The following is a 24,114-nucleotide window of genomic DNA, read 5'->3' on the forward strand; positions in this document are numbered from 1 at the left end:
GCAATCAGGTAGCCTGGGAAACCCGTCATGGGACGAGACCCATAAAACCCCCTCGCCACACATAAGCCTCCTCTTTCGTTACCGCGACGTCGTTGAGTACACTTGAAACGTTTAGCCACCGCGCAATTTTTTTTTATGAATCACGATGTCTGAAGAAATAACTGACATAAACATTAATTCCCAAGCCTCCCCCAACCCAAAAGATCTCAATAAAGGGGAGATCAACTCGGTCAAGACAAAGCCGAGGGCCATTATCTCGGTCAAGACAAAGCCGAGAAATAATAACAGCAAGATGATAAGGAGGCCAAGATAAAGCCGAAGAATAAGAAGTCTAACACTTATAACCCGGCCAAGACAACGCCGGCTAATGACACTACACAATCAGACACCCAGCCCCATAGGCGGGAGGTAGACAAGGGTACGGATAAATCGGAAGAGGCTGTTTACACTCCTTCCGATCGGGGTAGCTCCTCATCAAAGAGTAGGGCGGGCAAGAAGAAGCCTTGCGATGACCACTCGTGCTCTAATGACAATCAGGCTCGAATTAACGACCCACTACAACCCCTATATTTTATAAGAAGATTCGACTGGCCCGCGATTGTGACCGGTCAGTCCATTCATTGCCAGACCCCGCCGAGACGGGTCATCATCATCCGTTATCTATATAGTACAGTCCACCAGGTTGGTGTATCATCGTACTTGTGGAATTGTGCAGGAGTTTATACAGTGCTGTGGAATTAAGATCTATTCTACGTACATGCGGTTTAAAAAATAATAATAATACTAATAAAAGGTATTATTAACATTTGTAGTAGTTGGATCTTGGAAGCCTTGCAGGCGATCCTCCCCCATCGGGCGCTGCAATCGACCCATCCCGACCCCGAGCCGCCCGAGACAATGGGCTAATGAAAACTCGACTCATTCTAGACCATAATTCTATGTTCTAAACGTAGAGAGAGGCCTAGATTGCCTCATACAGATCGCGGAGTTGGGGCTAATGATAACTCGCCTCGTACTAGCCGTAGATAAAAGGAGTTTTCCATCGTCGGAGAATCTGATTCGGAATTCGATTACCTCCGACCCAATTCATCAGAAGAGATTGGGGGCGATTTCCCCCCATCAAATTCTTATAGCAGCTCCTTGCATTCCCTGAAAGCTGCCCAGCAAATGGGATTCGATCTAAGAGAATCACCATTAGGGGTACGAGAGAGTTCTGGCTTACTCAAACGCGATACTCCGACTAGTGGGAACAGGCATTCTAAATACTGCCCTCATCTTCGAGCCGAAAACAGTATACCAGTAGCGAATAATGAGCAAGAGAAGTCAATCTTCCACCTGAACTCGTCCATCTGTGATCAAGATGGACGCTCCGTATATAGATCCTGCTTTCGGGACGTCTGCTCCTAGATAAGCAACACTCTCGGCTTATACCCATCAGTAAAGAAGTCTCGAACTATTATCGGTTTGCCGCTCAAGACTTTGAGGATTTTTTGTGTATCCCTTCGGCCCCGGACGTTGCTTTCCATGTCGGGGATGCGGGAGCGAGGAAGACTAGATCGGGCCGTAACCCTCTCCGCAGCACTGGTTACCACTCGGCGACTATCAGCTTGTAGTTGCAGCGCTGGACGGGGCCGCCCGGAGCGGTATGATTTTCGCGATGTACTAGGGGTATCTGATATCCGCTCGTAGTGATGCTGAGCGGCTTGGACTGAGTCTCTACCAATGAGAAGAACTTATTGCTAGAGTCACAAAAATCGCTGATCTCCAGTATCAGCAAGCAGCAATCAACACTGCTATGCACAAGGGCAAGGAGGGCTAAAGACTAGATGCTCTCAAGATGATTCACGTATGTCTGCTAGCTCGGCGAAGCGAGAATTTAGTGGATTTCGGCCTTTCGCTATTTCAACGCAAGAGGGCTCACTCGCGCAAAATTTAAATTGTGAACCGAAACTAGGTCAAGAGCAAAACACGTCGATCGAGCTCTCGATGACTGGAAACATTACGTCATCATAGTAATTCCCAGACTGGTGTCCAAACACATCTATACATTAAAACGACACGCCGAATATTTATTTCATAATACATAGAAGTTAGAACATTCAAATCAAGAAAATTTATTGCCGGCCGGTGATTCAAATATACCCCCGCCATTCACTTCCGTGTTTACTCTGGCGTGACATCGTAAATAAACAAAAAAATCACACACATTTCCGTAAATTTTTGTCTTTCTGTTTTCCTTTTCTGTTTCTGTGTGGAAGTTTTATCTGTGTTGATCTTTACTTTGTTGATTTTTTCATTGTTTATGTGGTAAGTCTTCTTTGTTTCTTTTCATCCTACACTTTTTTCTTAATTGTTCTTCATCGTTTAGTTTGACCCTGTCACTGTGTCACTTTGTCGAGTTAGTGTAAAGTCTGTGAAATGTACCATACGTTTGTATGTGATTGATATGGATAATCATAGGCAGTGTCTCGCTGAGCTGTGTAGATTTTGTGGAGGGAGGGTGAAAAAGGCAAAAGTGAAACAGCATGCATACAAAGTAATCAATTATCAAGAAGCAGTGAAAAGTAGATTTGACATAGATGTCAAAGGTGACCTCCCAGACGTACATCCAAATTCATTTTGTACTAATTGCTACTGCCTAATAACTAAATCTAGACCGAATAAAGAAAAATCATGGACTCCAAAAAATGATTGGGCTGAACACAAACGTAATTCCAACTGTCAGACATGTGATTCATTCAAAATTCAATGTAAAGGTGGGAGACCCCCAAAAGTAAGAAAAACTGGTCGCCCATTATCTAGTTCCACACCACTATCATTCTTTTTGGAAATGTATGAAATGTCTTTGAGGGACTCAGTAAAAAGCACAGTGGGCAACTATCATATTGATCCATGTCATTCGTTCGTTGTCTGTAGTATTTGTAGCTGTGTTGTTTCATGTCCTGTAGAAACCCAGTGTGGTCACTTGTTCTGTGTTGACTGTATTTCTCCTTTGTTTCGTAAAGTTTCCATTGACTGTCCTGTTTGCAATTCCACAGTACACTACAAACAAACACACAAACCCTCAGAATATGTCCACACCATCATAGACCAATTGAAATTACAATGCTCACATTGTCAATCATTAATACACCACTCAATGACAGTCACACACAATTGCTCACATCAAGACCATACATACTGTAAAATGCCAGATGTAGGGAGTAGACTGGGTTTAACAGAAAATCAAACCCAAGAGATAGCAACATCATTCTTTAAAAATGAGCTTGCTAAATCACAAGATGGCTCTGCAATGTTTGGGGTTCCTGGTCGTGGAAAGGTAGGCGTAACAGGACCTACTCTGTAAAAACAATAGGGCCTATTACTAATGCATAAATTTAATTCTTCATTTTTTTATGATCCAAGACTAGAAGGAAATAAAAAAGTAGAGGTAAACTACGTGGAACTTTGGTGACTTTATTCTTTATATTCAAAGCAAAAAATGTTAGTCATTATGAGTGAGCAATAAAACAAGAATAAAATTAAACCATTTAGTATCAAAGCGGTGAAATAAGGTGGGGGAATTTTATGAAAGAAGTAGCTTGGGAAAATAATATAACAGACTCTTTACAAACCATTGTTTTCTATTTCTATAATAGTTATATGAAATCTTTCTTTGAATCATTTTTGCAAGTACTTTCCAAATATAGGGGCTTCTTTACAACTTATAAGGGTTATTAAAAATCCATTTGTATGTAATAGTATACTTTTACTTAATGTCCCATATTCTGAACTCCAGTGGCCCATTTCATAAAAAAGGAATGTCAACTACTTTGTCAACAGTGAAAATTCTGCTTCCTAATTGGCTGTTCCAATGAAAATTAACATTCTAGCAAGAGTTGCTATCATAGCAACTTTTTATGAAATGGGCCCCTGATTAAACCATGGTCTATTTTATGTTGAAATAATGAGAAACCAACAATTTAAAAATTGAATATATTTTATGTTTCTTATCTTTAATTTGCTCTTTCGTCATGTTTTAAAAGTGAAGTGACCTATGTCAGTAATTATTCCCAGTCAGTTATGAATAATTTGAGTGTCAAATGAGCTGACAAATTAAATTTTTACTATTTAGAGATACCTGTCACAATTGGTTATCTATAGTTAACCACATTTTTTTTCACCAGAGTTTAATTTAAACCAGAATTCAGAATATGGGCCAATAAAACAATACATCAGAAAAAACAAGATTAGAATGGCATTATTTAAAAGAGAAAGAAAAATACTTTTAAAACAGAAAAACCCTACTTCCTGGAAATTTCACATGGTCAGTTTAATTACAAAATCATGTCGGAAATATTTCATAAACTCCCTTAGCCAATGAAAGCAACATGCCTGCCAAACCCACAAATATCCAGCGCAGAGGGATCCAAGAGCACAGTGAGAAAAAGGAGCCTCTTAATGCAGAAAATAAGAAAAGACATCTCCCTCGGAGGAGAAGAATCACAGCAAATAGATGAAATCCAGGCAGGGGGTCTCCAGGAAATTCTAGGCCCAGCTGGAATTTGCATCCCCGGGAAAGACATCTTACAGCTGAAGTCATTCTTCGGACTAAGCTGGAAAAAACTGAGAAGATTGAAAAGGTAAATAAACCACATTAATCAAAATATAATGTAGCATAGAAATCACTTGATTATCTGATTAAATTTCTTTAAACCATAATATATTGAAAAGTATTGACTTTCAATGAATATGAAATTCATTTGCACAACCATAAATATATAATATAACAATGCAGAAATGTCTAAAAGCATTATTTTGCATATATTTTAATTTTACAGATGGCTCAAAGAGAGAAATGTCTCAACTTCAAACGAAGGAAAAGTACGAAAACTGCAAGAGAACATAATCAAGGACAACTTGAAGGGGGAATACGTACCTTTGCAGACAACAAATGAGGTGACAAAATGCCAAGAAATCAAGCAAGTCCCCCTGATAACAGTCAAGAACCTGACGAGTATGGTATTTGACTTGCTGGACGAGTATGACGAGTGAGTATTGATAACCATCTTACTTTTAAAAAATATCCAACCTGTAATTTGGATATATTTCATAATAGTTGCTAATCATTATATCACAATAGGTAAAGAAATTGCAGGACACAAAAATTTAATAAAATATCCTTTTCATTATTATACCACAGAGTTTTCGTTTTATTTACTTTTTTACAAATAAGGTTGAAAGAACTGACTTGGCATAATGGTTCCATTCCTGCTGATGAGGTTTGGATTAAACTTGGCGGTGACAAAGGAGGAGGAACATTTAAAATGATGATCCAGATTGGGAATGTATCACGGCCGAATAGCTTAGCCAACACTCGTGTAGTTCTTCTTTATCCTGGAAGTGACTCCACATTCAATCTCGATGTTGCTCTGAGCGATTTCACTCTGCAAGTAGAAGAGCTGGCATCGTCAACTTGGAGGTCAGTATGCACCATTATCATTCCATAATAATCAGATTATCAGAATATTGGAAACTGCCTGGAAGAAAAATACATTTATAGCAATTTTAATTCATTTAAGGACACCATTTTGATATGATTCATCATACATATTTATACTCAACCAATTTTTTGCAAAACTAAATTTAATTGCAGTATTCTCATGTGATGATTTTTCTTTTCTTTTAGGGGTAAGAAAATCAGGATATTCTGTTTTGGTGATTATGAGTTCCTCACCCGAATGTATGGCCTTAGTGGACCCAATGGTAAGTATCAATTTCTTACATTTAAAGCTTACCAAATATCACTGATATCATTAAGTTTTGCAAATTTTCTTGATGATCATATGGAATGTAATGTTTATGCAAATGAACAATTTCTCCATAGAAAAATAATACATATGTTACTGTGATTTAGAAGATCAACATTTGATCTTTCTACCTATTCATTTTTCTTCATAATTCAATTAGGTCGACATTGCTGCTTGTTTTGTGATATTGTTCGCACTGCATTGGCTACCCCTCCCATGGACAGAGCCCAAACTCAACCAAGGACTTTGGATACCCTTCAAACGTCACATTCCCTTTTCCTTGAGAAAGGAATTCCAAAGGAGGCAAACAACGTCATTCGGGAGCCCTTCTTCAAAATTCCCATTAATCAGGTAGGCATGCATTAAGATGAATAGGTATGTATTAAACTGCAGAAAAAACGTTAGTAAAGAAAATAGGAGCACTCTGAGTGAAAATCGTTATCTTTCAAATCATTGTGCCCACGTTGGGGTTAAGGAGGCAGTTGCCTCATAAACTTTTGCCTCTTTTTTCGAAGGGACAAATAAACACATGATATCCCCCATTAAAAGAGTCCTGTAATTATCCTTGAGCATTACTCTAAAAGAAGATGTCACATTCTTCATCAGTAGCCAGGATGTGACAAATATAATTTGACAGACCTGTTTCTGAATCTCACATGTACCACATGCTTGATCCTGGCCAGACAGATCTCCATACTTACTTCATATTCTGTTTTTATCTTTGCCATTTTCAACAGGTGTGCCCACCAGGGCTGCATATGTCCCTCGGTATTTTCCTGAAGCATTACGTATCACTGAACAAAGCAGCACACATGCTTGACCAGGAAATTGCAAAACAACGTGCAAAGACACAGGGAGAAGAGGAATCAGGTACCAAGGCATTTCTTTCTCACGTGAAGAAATTAATTCTTCAACAAGAAACGCAAGAACTTGAAGAGGAAATCCAGGAGCTTGTTGAACAGCATACAATGATCGGGTTGTTGTATCCTGAAAAGGAGCCTCCTGAAGTTATTCTAGAGTTGGCACAAGAGAAAAAGAAAAGCAAACTCCAAAAGGTTAGTATTTACACATTGCATCCCCCACCCCCCCCCAAAAAAAAGACAATCAGATGGATTTACAATTAATATTTTTTCTTCTAACAGGAAAAAGAAATCTCTAAGCTTGGTGATCTACCCTTTGGTGCAGGACCAGTGGCAATGGAATTAGAGTCGGTTCTACAAAGCCTTCAGATCTGCAGACAAGCATTTCATGGGGGCGCCTTCGTTGGAAATCATGTCCACAGGAGTCTGATGGTGAGTTTTTAATATTTATAGAATGCATTGCATTATAGAAACACATAATTCAGTCAGTACTTTAATATAATTGTGATCTGATTCCTAATTACCTTCACAGCCTGAGAATGTGGATAGAATTACTGAGTCACTGGAGAGGTGTGTTGCTGAGCATTGCCCGAATGATGAGGATCTGAAGAAGATGGCAAGTGAAACAGGAGCCAAGTACAACCAGTTGTTCCATTTGTTTGGAGCATGTCACAGAGGGATGAATACTGGCTCGTTTCTATGTGAAGATAGCATCATTCAGTTAGGTAAGAAATAATACTGATTAACTTAGAGATGGATAATTAAATATTAATCGAGAAGGTATTGTGCGATAGATGAAATCGTTGACCATAAATTGTTGTTCAAAAGGAAGCTATAAATGACTTTACGCATATTTATCAACATGTTGTAATGGATGTACTCGTTATTAAAATACCAGTATTTTATTTCATACCTTTGTTTAAATATTTAGCGGATGACATCAAGTCCTACATGACCTTCTTCAGGCATAACTTTCCTAAAGAGACTGTAACCCCGAAGCAGCACATCCTGGAACAACATACCATTCCTTGGCTGCAGCAGTGGAAGGCCACCCTTGGTTTTCTTGGAGAGCAAGGAGGGGAGTCGGTCCACTGTCAAGTGAACACAATCTCGAGGGATCTGCGGGGTTATCATGATGCCCTAAAACTTACCCTTCAGTCTGTCAGATCACAATGGGTTCAAAGTTGTCCCACCACATATAATGACTATACAAAAGAAGTCTCCTCAAAGAAAAAGAGTAAATAAGCCAGAGTCATTTCCCCATTACACATATTTTCAGTGTCTATCTTTTGAGCTAACATGCACAGCTAATTTCAATTTTCTGAAGGTTATCTGAAAGTTTTAGGCATTATTCTTTAATGATAGATTATCTGTATGACGGGTTTTGTTTTTCTTCCATTAATTATGCTGTTGAAAAGAAAACTGCAAAGAATAAAAGTGAAGTGAAAAAACCCTGACCTGTCAAACTTTAAAGCTGATATACAGTATGCACAGCTATTTTGGATTATCTTTACACTACAAATGCAAAAAGGTGTGTTGCAGGTATTATTCTTTGACAACATATTACAGCATCTATGGATATGATGGATGTTATTATTATGAAGTATTGATATTTTGCTGTGAAAAAAATGCATTACAATGAAATTGAGATGAAAGAAAAAACTGACAAGTTTATTTTACAAACTTGTGTTAAACATTTGAGCTGAAATGTAGCTATTGTTATTTATTTGTATATTACAAGTGCAAGAAAGATGTTTTCTAGCATTATTCTTTGAAAGCTGATACAACATCTATGGATATGATGTTTGTTTTCAAGTAATGATATTTGTTTTTCTTCCATTACCTATACTGTTGAAAAGAAAACTGCAAAGAATAAAAGTGAAGTGAAAAAAACCTGACATGTTTATTTTACAAAAACACATGTCAAACTTTAGAGCTGATATATGCACAGCTATTTTGGATTATCTATACACTACAAATGCAAACAGTTGTAAACAGTTGTGTTCAGGTATTACTCTTTGACACTTATTACAGCATCTATGGATATGATGGTTTTTTTGAAGTGCTGATATTTTGCTGTGAAAAAAATGCATAGAATGAAGTTGAGATGAAAGATCATAAAAACTGACAAGTTTATTTTACAAACTTGTGTCAATCATTTGAGCTGATGTGCAGCTATTTGTATTTATTTGTACACTACAAATGCAAGAAATGTGTTTCCTAGAATTATTCATTGAAATCTGATTACAGCATTTATGGATATGATGTTTGTTTTGAAGTAATGATATTTTGCTTCCATCAACTCTGCTGATGAAAAAAAAATAAAAAAAATAAAAGAAATAAAAGTGGAATGAAAGAAAAAATATTGACATGTTTATTTTCACAACGATGTGTAAAGTGTAAGTTACGGGAAACTGAACTGCTAATCAATGACTAGTGGATTGAAGGAGTGATTGAATGTAACTTGATTTACTATGATTTATGATCAAATTATTGAATGGATAGCTAAATGGTGATTGAATGCTTGATTGATTGGTAACATAGATTTTTTTAAATCTCATTTTCCTCAACATCCATACCTTAATTATTGATTGTCCAATTATTCTTTGTCTAATTTCTTTTATAATCTTACCATTCTGTTTTAAATTATTTAGATCTACATGATAAAAACTATCACTCCAATTATAAGAATAAATAATATTGCTACTTGTTCGTTGATTTACAGACGTGTAATGAAAAAATCGACCCCCCCCCATAGCCACCCCCTAACCAATTTTTCTTAAAAAAAAATTGGGGGCTTCTTTTTCGCATGCCAATATTCATATCTTATAACTCAAGTCAGAATCAGTGTTATTTTGTGATTCATAAAGCTGAAAATAAGGGCAATCTCATTAATACAATCACAAGCTGGCATTATCGTGAAATAAGTCACCAGTCCATTCACTGCCGTTTATTTCGTCAGTGCTGGTGACATCTTTCCACTCCCATTGACTTTGTACACAACATGCGCACACACATCAACAACACACATGAGGTAACAAATTTCACGATAAGGCCCACAAACTTAGAATTTTAGCACTAAATTGCACATACTTTCTAAAATACAATTTAAAAGAAATTGTTTATTTGGTTACCATAGCAATGCACTGAAATAAATCTAGATCTAGTTTTCCTTCAAAAAAAAATCTCACAGAATAATCTCAGACTCAGAGTCTGACCTTCATTCTTTCAAAATATGTCCTGTGTTCAGAATCTTGTTACTTTTGTTTTGAAAACTTCTAAGTTTTTCATATTTCATCAAATTAACTCAGATGTTAAACATGAATGATGAAATACATTCAACAGTTTTATCGAAAAGAGAAACAACTAGTCTAGATCTAGTCCTTCATCAGAATTCAGTATTCATAATTAACATTGAGTAACTCACATTTTGGCAAGCTGTTGATTAGCAGAATCCTCAGAAGAGGCAAAATAATCACCAACATGTACCATACAGCACCAAAGACCTGCAAGGAACGCGTAATTTATACGATGTGGGACCAGATAAACGACGCCTACACACGCGGCGTACGCGTGGACATCGTACCGCTCAAAATTGAATTCATGGGCTTTTACCAACCAATATAGGCGGTCACACACAAATAAATAATGAGAGGACAAACAACCAACATATTCCATCAAAATTATATTATTCCACTCTGTCAAATAGTACAACTCATTATTATGGAGGATAGATAAACAAAATATAATCAGGATCTACTAATAATGGTGTCATATTTATTTTAAAAAAGTGAAAAATTACCTTGAAATGGCACAAGTCTGAAATGCCGTACGATTACAGGAAAAAGTTTAGGATGAAAAGAATTGCTTTGGTCACGAACTTTATATCCTCGTTCAAATCTTGAGAAAAACACTAAAAATATAAAAGTTCCGATAAAAAAATACATGGAATAAAAAAAACCCTTGTAATTTGTGTATTTTAAAAATTTATTTTATGAAAAAATACAGCCTAAAAAATTGGACGTTATGGCCTTTTCTAGAACATGAATGAAGATAGAATATGTTGTGTTGGTGATGTATGAATATTCATATCACGTTGCCGTGCTATTTTAAGGGTTTATTTTTTTCCTTTGATGTGATTGGTTGAGAGCAAAAAGGGGATTTTTCTTTTTTTTTTACAAAACGGATCATGCGTTGTTACGTTTCAAAATGCTTACGTCACAAACAAAATGGACGCGCGCGTATAGCGCATACAAGAAGACATACGTGGATTGAGAAAGGGGCAGCTTCTGACTGAGCTGGACTTCTCATTCTCAATAAGCTTCCTTGCGAAGGTAAGGACTTGTTTCATTGACACTTTCAAGAAGTATTGGACAAGTCTTTTTCAGCCAGCACCACAGCTGACAAGACATTTTTTAAGCTCTTCTCGAGTAGACCTAGTCCGCAAGGCCCTAGTCCAGGCCCAGACCAGAGACCACCATACGCTAGCTCTAGCTCCATACCCCAGACCTATAATGAACATAAGGGGTCATCCCCCTCTTCCCTCGCTCTGGTAGCGATGCCAGGAATGAAAGGGGCCGCTGGGAAAGTCATAGGAATCCTCGTGGTGGGGGACGGGGCCGCAAGGCGTTCTTTCAATGCACCAAATTCAGGGCCCCCACTCATAACCGGGACTTATGTCAATCTAACACTAGCCCTTCCCCACCTTCCCAGTAGGGAGAAGACTATTTCTTTGCCTTTGCATTTCAAGTCGGGAGCCTAAGCGGCCCCCTCGACCCCCGGCAAAAATTTGTCCCTCTTTTTAGATTTCAAATGTTGGCAAGTATGCTCTTCCCCAATTGGAACCTGCCAAGAGTCCTTTGGTGCCCTAGCCAAATCCCCCTTTAAACCCATACATGATTGCTCCCTGATCTTTCCATTAAGACAGCCTTCATGTTGACTATAGCTTCAGGTCAAAGACGTAGTTTGCTTCATGCACTCACGGTGAGACCGGGTCATATTCGTTGGGAGGACAGAGTCCGCTTGATCCCTAGACATGATTTCCTAGCTAAGAAAAAGAAACACCTGTGATGTTCTTCCAGCCATTAGGGGGATATCGTGGCTGAATGGATAACGCACTTGACTAGCGTCCTTGGAGTCCCAGGTTCAAGTCCTGGGGTGAACAATGTGATTTTACAATCTCTCGTCAGTTTCCGAAGATAGGTTATGTTGTCCCGTACGTGCCTTAAAGTGGTACATTGATTAAAGTGCATTCGCACTTCCCACCAACTGTTCATTAGTTCAATAGAACCTCACAGCCCTGTTAATCCAATTACAATTTCCTGATGGTTAGTGCAGGGGATCAGGTCAGATGGAGAAAATGCCATTTTATCAGGATCCTTTAGAGCCCACGATTCACGGGGCATAGCAACATCTTGGGCGCTTTTTCAGGGTACCTCTTTGGAGGAGATCCTCCAGGCATCCTATTGGACCTATTCAATACCTTTGTATCTTATTACTTATTTGATATAATAGCCAAGACACAGGTTTTGCCTTGGCGGTTCTTGTCTTGTCCTAATTTTTCCTAGGCTATTTCTAGTTGATATATTTCATTAACGTGGTTGATGATTTTTATCCCTTTATTCCAAGAGTAGCTTCTCCAGTTGGGAGACTACTCCATTTTATAGTAAATCAGTTTCTTTATCATTGTTATGCTAACTTGTCTGGAAAGGGTCTCGTTTCTGCCCCTCCAGTTTTTCCGTGCTATTCTAGCAATTTGATGAGAGGGTATAGGTAAGTATAGCGCAGTGTAGTAAATCAGAATGCTCAGTAGTGAGCATATTATTTACTAACAAGCTATACTTACCTATAGCTCCCCAGCAGACCTCGCCCCTCCTTGGCAACGAAAGAGGAGGCTTATGTGTGGCGAGGGGGTTTTATGGGTCTCGTCCCGTGACGGGTTTCCCAGGCTACCTGATTGCAGTTAGCCTCTTTCGGGGAGTTTTTTACCGGTGGCTATTCGAGTCAGGGTAACGAATAGCAATTTGATGAGATGGTATAGGTAAGTATAGCTTGTTAGTAAATAATATGCTCACTACTGAGCATTCTGACCAGTAAAACCCTGCCTCCTGATTGGCTGATTGCGCAAGCTAGTTAACATATCAGGCATGCGCGTAGACTCTGCTTGGGATTTGTGCGATGATGATGTGAGCACTAGCGCTATATGGACTGTCACAGCCAAGGGGAGGGTTAGACACCTTGTTGGTCCAGTGGCAACTTGAATACAGAACTCAAAGTTGCTACTGACAAAGATTTCAAGGGAATCATATTTTAATTCCAATCTTTAAATTCAAATGTCTCTCAGAACAATGATTACATCAGATCAAATTCCGAACATTGAATATGGATAACATCACTCAATACAGAACTGAAATGAAGTGTTGAATTTACTATCAATAACTGGAATATACTCATTTGATTTGCTAGTTCATTACAATTAGCTTGCATGCCGAATAAAAGTACACAATTTTTCCTGCGCGCGCGCAGCATCTCCCTACGCACGCACTATCCCAAGATCATCACGCAAATTGGCGTCCATTTCCTCTTTTACTTTCGCCTGCCGCCGTGATCAGACGTAGCTAAGTACACTCCCACTTTGCCCCTTTTAAAGTGTCCGTTGTTGACATATTTATCTATATTTTTACTACCTATTTCAATCCTTTGCCCTTATGCTTCTGATTGATTTCATTTTATGTACTCTGCGTGGAGCTTTCGTGTTATTAATTCACGTTTTTCTTTAATTAAATTGTGTGAGGTCCGAACAGTCAGTTTCGTTTTCACACAGACGGGTTGCTCCGCTTCCTTATCCCATAGCTCGCACTCTCCTGCGTGCCGCGGGCTTTAATGCGACGCTTCACTTTCTTTTTAATTCCTTATAATTCTTTTAATTCTTGACTTGCTCCTTTGCCTCGTCTTGAATTGAATTGATTTTATTTTCCTCTCCACAGCTTAGGCTATGCTGGACAGGTAGGAGCGTCGCCCTTTATTTGTTCTCAAACTTGTTTTCAACTTGTTGTTCTTGTTTCGAGTTGATTGATTGTTCTCTTATGTTTCAATCAATCTTTTATTCTTAATTGATTAATTGATCAATTGTTTTTTAACCTTTTGATTAATTGTTTAATTAATCGCCCTTCATTTGTTCTCAAACTTGTTTTCAACTTGTTGTTCTTGTTTTTAGTTGGTTGATTGTTCTCTTATGTTCCAATCAATCTTTTATTCTTAATTGATTAATTGATCAATTGTTAATTAACCTTTTGGTTAATTGTTTAATTATTAATTAATTTTAATAATTATTTTGTATGAAATGAAAATTATTATTCTTTGGACTTTTTGTCTTTAAAAAAAAGTATGTTGATTATTGGTATGATATTGACAAAATATGTTAAAATCAATGATGATATTTTATTTCTTCACCTTTAAAAACTCTTCCAAAGATACCATGAAATTTCACTCTAGTCCCACACACTGATATTCATGTTAGTAAAGTGTTTACCAGTTACATGATTTCTTCCAATCTTTAAGTTACAGTATTTAAACACATGAAAAGAAATTAAAGGAAACCAAAACCCAAGAAGAGAAGCAATCTTATTGGAAAGAGTAAAATGAGAGGAACAATTTAAAAAAAGTTTCATCAAAATCGGTTATGAAATAAGCAAGTTATGGACGATTAAAAAGTCTTGTTGTACTTACTATGTAGATCCTGAAATTGGCAAACGTGCTTCAAAATTGCTGATTTTGTGGACAACTCTCCATTTGTTTTGTACACATATTTTCAGATTTTCCCCTTTATTTTACATATTTCACATGATCTCCTCTTGACCTTGACATATATGGTGTGGATTATATTTTCCCATGACATATGTTGCACTCAGAAGGAGGCAAGATGCAATTTGAAAGATAATGAGGAAAATCTGAAAATTTGTGTACAAAACAAATGGAGAGTTTTCCACAAAATCAGCCATTTTGAATCACGTTTGCCAATTTGAGGATGCCCATAGAAAGTACAACAAGAGTTCTCAAACTCCCATATCTTGCTTATTTCATAACCGATTTTGATGAAATTTTTTAAATTGTTCCTCTCATTTTACTCTTTCCAATAAGATTACTTCTCTTCTTGGGTTTTGGTTTCCTTTAAGCTTAATCAGTTCACAAATGAAAGATTAAACATTTATGCTTATGAATATGTATCTGTTTAGGCATTTTGATGTTCAGCAATATACATGTATATTCATTTTGATGTTCGGCAATATATATCATATATGTATATTCATGGTAGTAAAGTCTTCACTTTTATCATCAAAATATATATATATACAGTGCGTATCAAAAAAAAGTTTACACTTTGAAAAAATCCAGTAAAATTTTACATATGTAATATCCTGAAGATTTTTCCACATTTTAACATTGGTACAGATCCATTTAAGCAAATGACGATATAACTATCGAAAAATATTTCCGCTTGAGTGAGCACCACTTACTTTTGAAAAGTTAGTGAAAAATGATTTGCGCAGAACTTTGAAATAGCTATGTGACTAAAAGTAAACCTATATCATGAAGAACACGTAGAATTTAGCTAGTAAAATTGATTTGAAGATATCTTTGACCTATTTTAACGTGTTTCCTTGCCCAATACACTTCGAAGAGTGCATTGCGCCCCGCCCCACTCCCCCACACACCAAGGTCATCAAGACGATATTTGATTTACACTGAGCTGTGATTTACATAAAATGAATTAGGCTTGATTTCATTTTGTTAATCATTGTCAAGCTTGGGAAAAGTGTGGAGAAACAAGTATTAAGTGAAAAATTAAATGTCAACCCACTTTAAATAATAGATTCTTAGTGAAAAAGTGCTGGAGATGTCTGATGTAAACTTTTGTTCAGATTCAGTTATGTCCTCAGATCCAGCTGGCACAAAAAGGGTAAAAGTTGTGCTTACAAAGTGTTGGAATTTCAATTTGGGTGGAAAATTTGTTTAAAAATGCTTGAATGTATCTGTTTTATCTTAATTGACTAAAAGTGCAAGGGATGTGTCGGAAAAAAGTATCGCAGTGTAAGTTTGATTTCGCCCTTTCCCCTTGATAGTGCGTGAAAACGAGCATTTCTGCGCAAACAGATTTCTGCGAGCTTTACAAAAATGGACAGTGCTCACTCAAGTGTAACATTCTGTCAAAACTTTCACTTTCATTGGATAGATGAGACCCAAACCCAAGATTATATGTGAAAAAATTACCCACATGTTGTATATTCTTTAATTCCCAGAGCTTTTTCAAAGTGTAAACTTTTTTTTGATACGCACTGTATATATATATACAACCACTGGGTGAATCCAGATGGAATAACCCCATAACCACTCAGCGGTCAGGCCCACTGTTTTCTTTGTAACTCTGCAGAGCTTACGAGCACAAATATCGGAGCTGAATTTCACGGCTATCGATAGCTTACCTTTGCTTAGTAATTGCTATCCTATCACTGCCTGGTGTGATATGGTTGTGATTAACTATCTTTACTGCAGCCACACCAAACACCCGGAGGGAATCTGCTATATCTGTGAGAGATACCTCTCACGTGGATATTCAGGGCTTTTTTCTTAGGTTTTACCCCGGTCGGATAAACACCACTTCGGAGGAGAGTAGCGGCCACATTTCTCTTAAAGATTGACGGCCACGTCCACCCTGTCAGGTCGGTGAGCCCACGCCAGACCATTGGTTAATTTTCCCATGGTGGCAGAGGCAGAAGTGAGCGGTCTGTCAGGCCGTTGGCCGAGTTCAAACAGTCTATTTGATAGACTGCCTTCAATGTAGGGTTTGGAGGTGTCTTTGCCGCTCCCTCTTAGTGTGGGAGCGAGTTACAGTCGACACATTCACCATGCCCATCGGGCGAGTTTTCTTATTTTGAAAAGCTTCCACTCGGCATTCTTGAGTGGCCTTGCAGGCCATCTTATCCTCCACCCATGGTATGATTGTGGCCATGGTCACCACGCGACCGGGGAGGATGTGATCGTGGAGGTAATCAGACTTTCTCTATCTGTCTACTCCCAATCGCTGTTACCCCCTAACTTTCTGGCCAACTGTGGATGAGTCCTTCCATGAAATATATATATCTTAATATTGTTTTTGATATTTTCATAAGATTTTTTTTTAGAAGTAGATCGGTAATTGTTTTGTATGGTTTACTGCTGTGTTTCTTAACCATAATTCTCCCGTGGGGGCGGGGGGTATAATGGCCCCCCCCCCCTTGACATCTTTTGCGATATATCTGCTGTGCAAAATTTTTTGACCTCTGCGCTCACTGACTTTTTACTTTCAAGTTTCACGCAAATTTTCAAAACCAAATTTGTGGCGCCCGGCTGAGCAGTTACGACATCACGCAACATTATGTAAGTGCATGTCAGACCCAAAGTGCTCATAAACGTGATTTCATGTACAAATCCAATGCAAATTGTGTAATTAGCCAAAATTCATAAATATATCATTATTTCTACTTTAACTGATCAAACTTAATTAATTTTGCCTTGTTTATGATCAGAATTAAGTCTGGAATGATTTCCATCAAAAACAAAAATATAGAACAAAAAGTAAAAAACAGAGAAATACATAAGAAATTTTAAAAAACAATAAAATACATAATAAATCGGTCTTGGTACCAGAATATTTTTCATTCTCAATTGTTAGGAATGCTACATATATAAAGAATATTTTCACCAAAAAATAGCATTCTAGGAGCTTTATTTAGTGAATCAGAGCAAAAAGTATGATTTTATGAATGAATTAGCATAATTAATTCATATAAAATAAAAATATATATGAATTCAGTGAAATTTACCAATGCAAATGCGAAGATTACGTCATTCTCTACCATCATGCAAATTTTCGTTGTGATTGCGCATTCCGTGGCTGAAATCTAAAGAGGGGGCCATAATGCCCCCCCCCCCCCCCCCCCCCCCCCGGTAATGACAAGAATCAAAATACCCCGGGAGATTTAGGGTTAAAAGTGGTGAAATGATGAAATAAATCAATCATGTGAGATGGTGGATCATTGATTTAGATATATTTTTAGTTCATAAATTTGCCACTTTCTGTTTTCCAGAAAGAGCGTTTGTTTTTTCAGGTATACCTTCCTAAAGGACACTCAGAGAAGCAAAAACCCATGTTCTTTTCAAGGATGTGGAGTATTGGTAAAATGGTGGACAGGATTGCTGCCCTCTTGGAACTCAAAAATGAGAACAACATTGCAACTGCCAAGGTAAGCTGTATATTCTACATGATAGTTTCATGGGCGAGGTTGTCCTCAATGATGCAAGTTCAATGTCATTTTGAAGTGGAAATTGGCCTTCATCCTTCATATAAAGTTGTTTTACATAATAAAGATAGAACAACAAAAGTAATGTCAATGAAGGTGTGGTGAAAATCTACTTCAAGTCTTTCTAAAAAATGAATTATATGATGCCACGTGCAAGAACTTCAATTTTTTCATAGACCATTTGCATCTACTTATTACCAAGTAGGTTCTTCTTTTTATATTCACCCATTCTACATACCTCATATCTTCCTTTCTTTTGTTCAGTCAATTTTTAATCACCAGAAATCTATTATCTTTGTTTTCTGTTCTTTAATTTTATCAGGGTTGTAGTTTGTTAATTTCCTTGTCGGTGATTTTACCAACACATTTGTGACAAACCACTTGAAATCAACAACAAATTGTCCAAAATAATTTTGAGATTTTCAATGGGTTTGCATATTAAGCTTTGAAATAATTGATATTTTGTAAAAATTTATGAACAATAACAATCCCAAGTACTAGATTGAATGTAAAAGAAATTCAGCAAGAGCTTAAAATGATAATTTTTGTCTCGCTCACCAGAGGTGAAGGCGAGACTTAGGGATCCAAATGTCGTCCGTCCGTCACAAACCTAAGGACACATACTCCACAACCGTAAGTCACTTTTTAACAAAACTTTGGTGGTAGATGGATTTGGGGTACCTGCATGTTATGCTGCAGTCGGAGGTCACATGGTAAGGTCAAAGGTCATTTTCAGGTCAACGTTAAAGTTTACATGCAAGACTCTCTTATGACACCTAACTCTGCAACCGTAAGTCACTTTTCAACCAAACTTGGATGGTAGATGTATTTGGGGGACCTGCATGCTATGCTGCAGTCGCAGGTAACATGGTATGGTCAAAGGTCATTTTCAGGTCAATGTTGAAGCTTACATGCAAGACTCTTATGTCACCTAACTCTGGAACCATAAGTCACTTTTCAACCAAACCAGGATGGTAGATGGACTTGGGGGACCTGCATGTTATGCTGCAGTCAGAGATCATATGTTAAGGTCAAAGGTCATTTTCAGGAATGGAGCCAAGTCACAAGGCCTTGTCGAAAGGCTACATCATCTCCAGCATTGTGGACTTCAGCTTAAACTCCTTAACAGCCAATTTGGATTACCATATGTTTGGATTAACCAGAACTGACTCTTCAAGATATATAATATATTTTATTTGTTTGTTTACTTTGTGCTCTATTCTGTGTAAATAAAAAAGGGGAGAATAATCTTACTTCTTTTTATTTATTGGTTATTTGTTTTATGTTATAACTTAACCATTTTCATTGAAACCTGACACAAGACACGAAAAAATGAAATGCTCCACAAGCATGGTTTCTATTTAGATGAAGGAGTTATTTTGATTAATAAAATTCTTTTGCTTAGGTAGTTTCTATTTTTTGTGTTTTTACTTGTCGAAAGGTACAGCAGTTTTGACCAGTTAAAAAAGAATGAGAAACACATCTTAATTATATTTGATTTTTAATTGTATGAAATGTTTTAAAATATATTAATGCTAGAAAATATATGCATTTTATTTTGCTGCAGAAACTAAAACTTTTCCATCCTGACAGCGGTGATGTCTTCACAATGGTTGCCAAGCTCGAGTCCCTCATTGCTGATGATGCTGCTCTTCCTTTGTACAGTGGAGGTGGAATAATCCTTGAATATGTAGAGAATGACTGTACATGCTTGCCTGATGTTGGGGATTACACTGCATCATGACATTAACTCCCTTGTTTGGTAAGGATTTCATGATGTGTTATACCCCACTTACAAAAACCTTGTTAGAGGATCTAAAGGTGGTGTCACACTTTGGCGTTTTAGACAGCGTATGCACGACGTATCAAAATTTTTTTTTTCAACTCTGGGTGTATACTTTGCGTATTCATAACGAGTTGGACGTATACATAACGTATTAGTAACTTATATCGAACGCTTCGTTGACTTATAAGTAACGTATTCCAACGAATGCTTAGCGTATTGCTGGCGTACACAACTTATGCCCTACGATAGCCTAACTTACGCATAGCGCGGCATATAAAAGCCTATAAAAGGCTGCCGCTCGACTATTCAAATAATAACCGCACGATGCATCACTGTATCAACACCACTGCCATGCCGAAGAAAACTCCTGTGAACCCCACCTTTATATACCAATTCCTATAAACGTTGTCAATACGCCATTATACGGTAGCTGTAAGTTATAAACACGTTCAGTAAGTTTTGTGGTCGTCCGGAGCACGTCTTCATACGTCAATATACGTTGGAGTTAAGTTACACATACGTTCAAAGCACGTTACTCATAGGTTAGAAGTAAGTTTTAGGGTACGCTGGTCATTATCTCGACGTACATCGACTTATGACTAACTTACGAGTAACGTGTATCAACGATTGCGTAACTTGCCTACAACATATGGCCTGCGTATGCGGGACGTATGAGGCATACGCTGGCATACGTTGAAAAATTTTGTGCTTGCACAAAATTTTTCAACGACCTCGCCGTATGACGACGTATACCAGCGTGTTTTAGCGTACTCTTAACGTATGCAAAACTTACCCGTAACGTATTCGACGTACGCCAGCGTATTCACCAAATTCCTCATATGACGGGCATACGCTGTCTAAAACGCCAAGGTGTGACAGCGCCTTTAGATATTTCATTTCAAAGCTATTTCAACCCTGCATGTCTAATTTAATCCCTCTTATGTAACATTTCACCTCCACAGGCAAGCCTGTGCATTGAGCCAGGGTTAGGCAATAAACAGCATTTGTTATGTGAGAGCAGCTCTGCCTGTAGTTGGCCCTTTGGAATGAAATTATTGTATTTACTGTCAATATCTGGGATAATTCATTTGATTTGCTAGTTCATTACGATTAATTTGCACGCCGAACCAAAGTACACAATTTTTCCTGCGCGCACAGCATCTCTCTAGACACGCACTATCCCAAGATCTTCATGCAAATAAGCATCCATTTCCTCCTTTACTTTCACCTGCCGCTGTGATCAGACGTTAGCTAAGTACACTCCCATTTTGCATTTTTAAAGTGTCCTTTTTGGCATATTTATCTTTGCATTTATTCCTTATTTCAATCCTTTACCTTTCGGCTTTAGATTGATTTCCTTTTATATCTCCTAGGAACGACCTCTCATTAACGAGAGGAGCTGATGAAAGTTTATGCATTGAGGTTGATCTTCCAGATGGAAAGAAATGTGTAGTTTGTCTAATATATAGACTACCAACCACAGATGTGACTAACTTTCTTGCTGATCTTGAATGCCTCATGTCAACTGTTAACTCATCTGGTAAACCTGTCTGTGTGATGGGGGATTTCAATATTGATCTATTATCCAAATCCAATCACTCCCTTAGCTTTCAAAGTATCATCGATTCAAATGCATTCAATATCATGATTGATAAGCCAACCAGGATTAGCAATCATTCATCTTTATTAATAGATAATATCGTTGTAAAGGCGTCTCAATGTCATTTTTAGTCTGGATTGTTTTATTCTGAAATATCTGATCATCTTCATGTGTTCTGTATAATGCATGGTGTTAAAATTGACAATTTACCAAAAATTCGAGTTGTACATACATGTACAGGGAGGAGAAGGATCACTAATGAAGGGATCAATGATCTTAACACAGATTTACTTTCAATAGATTGGGAGGACATTCTCACCACTAGTGATGTTGATAGAGCTTATGACAATTTCTGGACCAGATTCCACTTCTTTTTCAATAAACACTTTCCATACGAAAAATCAATCAATAGGAAAAGAGGATATCACCCATGGATAACCAGGGGCATTATGCAGGCAATAAAGAGGAGAAATGTTCTTTACAAGCGTAGTATTAAAGATAAAATGAATGAAAATATAAATAAATACAAGAAATAAAGGAACAAATTGACATCAATCATACGTTGCTCTCATAAGTCACATTATTCCTCACAGTTTGAACGAGCAAGGGGAAATATTTCCTCTACTTGGAAAACTGTGAAAGATATATTAGGTAAGCGAAATAATCCAAATACCCCAAACAAGTTTATTCATGATGGAAAGGAATTTACCTCAGCAGAAGCAATTGCAAATACATTTAACAACTATTTTGCAAATGTTGGTCCAAATCAAGCTAAGACAATAGATACACATGGTACCAATTTTAGGAAATACCTGCATAACTCATCACAATCTTCCATCTCCTTTAAGCCAACTGATTATTTTGAAATTCTGAATATAGTGCGTACTCTTAAGAATAGTTACTCCTGTGGTTAAAATGGATTAAGCACGTCCTTGTTAAAGCAGATTATCAGTTTAATTATAACCCCGGTGGTGCACATCTGTAACCAGTAGCAGACCGTGACCCGGAGGAGACAAAGCATTGGGGGGGCACAGCATTGTTTGTGAACAATGCTGTGCCCCCCCAATGCTTTGTCTCCTCCGGGTCATGGTCCGCTACTGTCTGTAACCTATCTTTGTCAACAGGAGTATTTCCCTCAAGTTTTAAACTTGCCAAATAGTCAGGCAGCATATGTCATGATTTACCGGCTACTTCGACAAATTGGCTAAGTCTGATTTTTCACTTTTATGTGATTGGTGACATCACAAGGAACAACTTTCAACTTGGTGACAAATTTCTTATGGTCATCTTGACCATGTTAGGGGTCAAAATAAGGTCAATAGGGGTCAATTTTTTAAATTTCCCCAATTCTGTCGAGTGACACATCAAATTGTTTGTCTTGTTATACTGAACAAAAAAGTGTACACAATTATATGCTCTTGACCTTCCATTGAAAAGTTATGACCGGAAATATCAAAGGTCAACAAACTTTTGTTAAATGGCAAATTACACTGAAGGTGTTAAGGAAGCTCATTTTTTCTGTGTTTTTATGCAGGTGTGTACTTCTTTATTTTTTCGATTTTGATAAGTCCATTGTCAAAAGTCCTTATCCAGAAGATATAAAGGGTCAAGACAAGGTCAAGGACTAGCGACCCTCATCTACGATTATGACTGGCGAACCTCTTCTTCTATTATGACTGGTGAACCCTTTCTACTATTATGACTAGCGACCCTCGTCTACAATTATGACTGGCGAACCCCTTCTACTATTATGACTGGGGACCCTCATCCAATATTATGACTGGCGAACCCTTTCTACTATTATGAATAGCGACCCTCATCCACTATTGTGACTGGCGAACCCAATCTACTATTATGACTTGCGACCCTCATCTACCATTATGACTGGCGAACCCCTTCTATTATGACTGGCGACCCTCATCCACTATTATGACTGGGGAACCCTTTCTACTATTATGACTGGCAAACCCTTTCTACTATTATGAATAGCGACCCTCATCCACTATTGTGACTGGCGAACCCCATCTACTATTATGACTTGCGACCCTCATCTACCATTATGACTGGCGAACCCCTTCTATTATGACTGGCGACCCTCATCCACTAATATGACTGGGGAACAGGCGCGTACGCAGGATTTTTGAAAGGGGGGGGTTTTCGAGCTGATTTTTTTTTTAAACCTCCCGCCCAGTCTCTAAAAAGTGATGAGCGGGGGGGTAGGTGATGATTTTTTTTCTTTTTTTTTCAGCGCTGCAAATAAGACAATAACATTTAAGTGGGGATGGGTATGTAACAGTGCGGTCATGACCCGCGAGCGAGCAGAAATGTTCTCGTTTTTGCGTTGAAAACATAACCTTTTTGTCAATAGTTTGTTGGTATCATAGTCGATGCTACATGTCCTTCGGATCGTAGCACTCATGATATGGCCAACCGCGTAGCCAGAATTTCATTTTTGGAGGGGGCGGTAAATGCACGCAAAGCATGCCAACACTTACAGAGCGCGCGAAGCGCGCTCCCTAGGGGGTGGGTGCAGGGAGGGGGCCGCGTGAAGCGCGAAGCTTTTAGTGTTTCATAAATTAAAATGAAAAGGAGCCGTTTCTCTTGTCTCTAGTACCTCCAATTCGGTTGACTATATTGCGATTTTGAACCATGTTTTCAAAAGTGATTGTAAACGCACAAAAGAGGTATACAATGGAGGAAATTAAAATGATTATAACTCCGCGCAAAGCGCGGAAGCTAA

At 37.9% G+C, this 24,114-nt stretch overlaps 2 protein-coding genes across 2 annotated transcripts in view; both read left to right on the forward strand.

Moving 5' to 3' along the window:
* Positions 1-19,774, forward strand: part of LOC121408132 (AN1-type zinc finger protein 1-like) — a 39,739-nt gene extending 19,965 nt beyond the window's left edge. Inside the window, exons 4-5 of the mRNA XM_041599457.1 lie at positions 17,776-17,931; positions 19,556-19,774. Of these exons, the coding sequence (XP_041455391.1) occupies positions 17,776-17,931; positions 19,556-19,732 (333 nt within the window). The 3' untranslated portion in view covers positions 19,733-19,774. The remainder of the gene's footprint in view (positions 1-17,775; positions 17,932-19,555) is intronic.
* Positions 1,848-8,953, forward strand: LOC121408131. Its single transcript, XM_041599456.1, has 9 exons — positions 1,848-4,622; positions 4,821-5,030; positions 5,216-5,461; positions 5,669-5,745; positions 5,950-6,140; positions 6,527-6,844; positions 6,932-7,081; positions 7,182-7,374; positions 7,581-8,953. The coding sequence occupies exons 1-9, from the start codon at positions 4,360-4,362 to the stop codon at positions 7,892-7,894; spliced, it is 1,962 nt and encodes a 653-aa protein (XP_041455390.1). The 5' UTR covers positions 1,848-4,359; the 3' UTR covers positions 7,895-8,953.
* Positions 19,775-24,114: the final 4,340 nt, after the last annotated feature.

This window comes from Lytechinus variegatus, chromosome 2, assembly GCF_018143015.1.
Source record: "Lytechinus variegatus isolate NC3 chromosome 2, Lvar_3.0, whole genome shotgun sequence".
Taxonomy (NCBI): Eukaryota; Metazoa; Echinodermata; class Echinoidea; order Temnopleuroida; family Toxopneustidae; genus Lytechinus; species Lytechinus variegatus.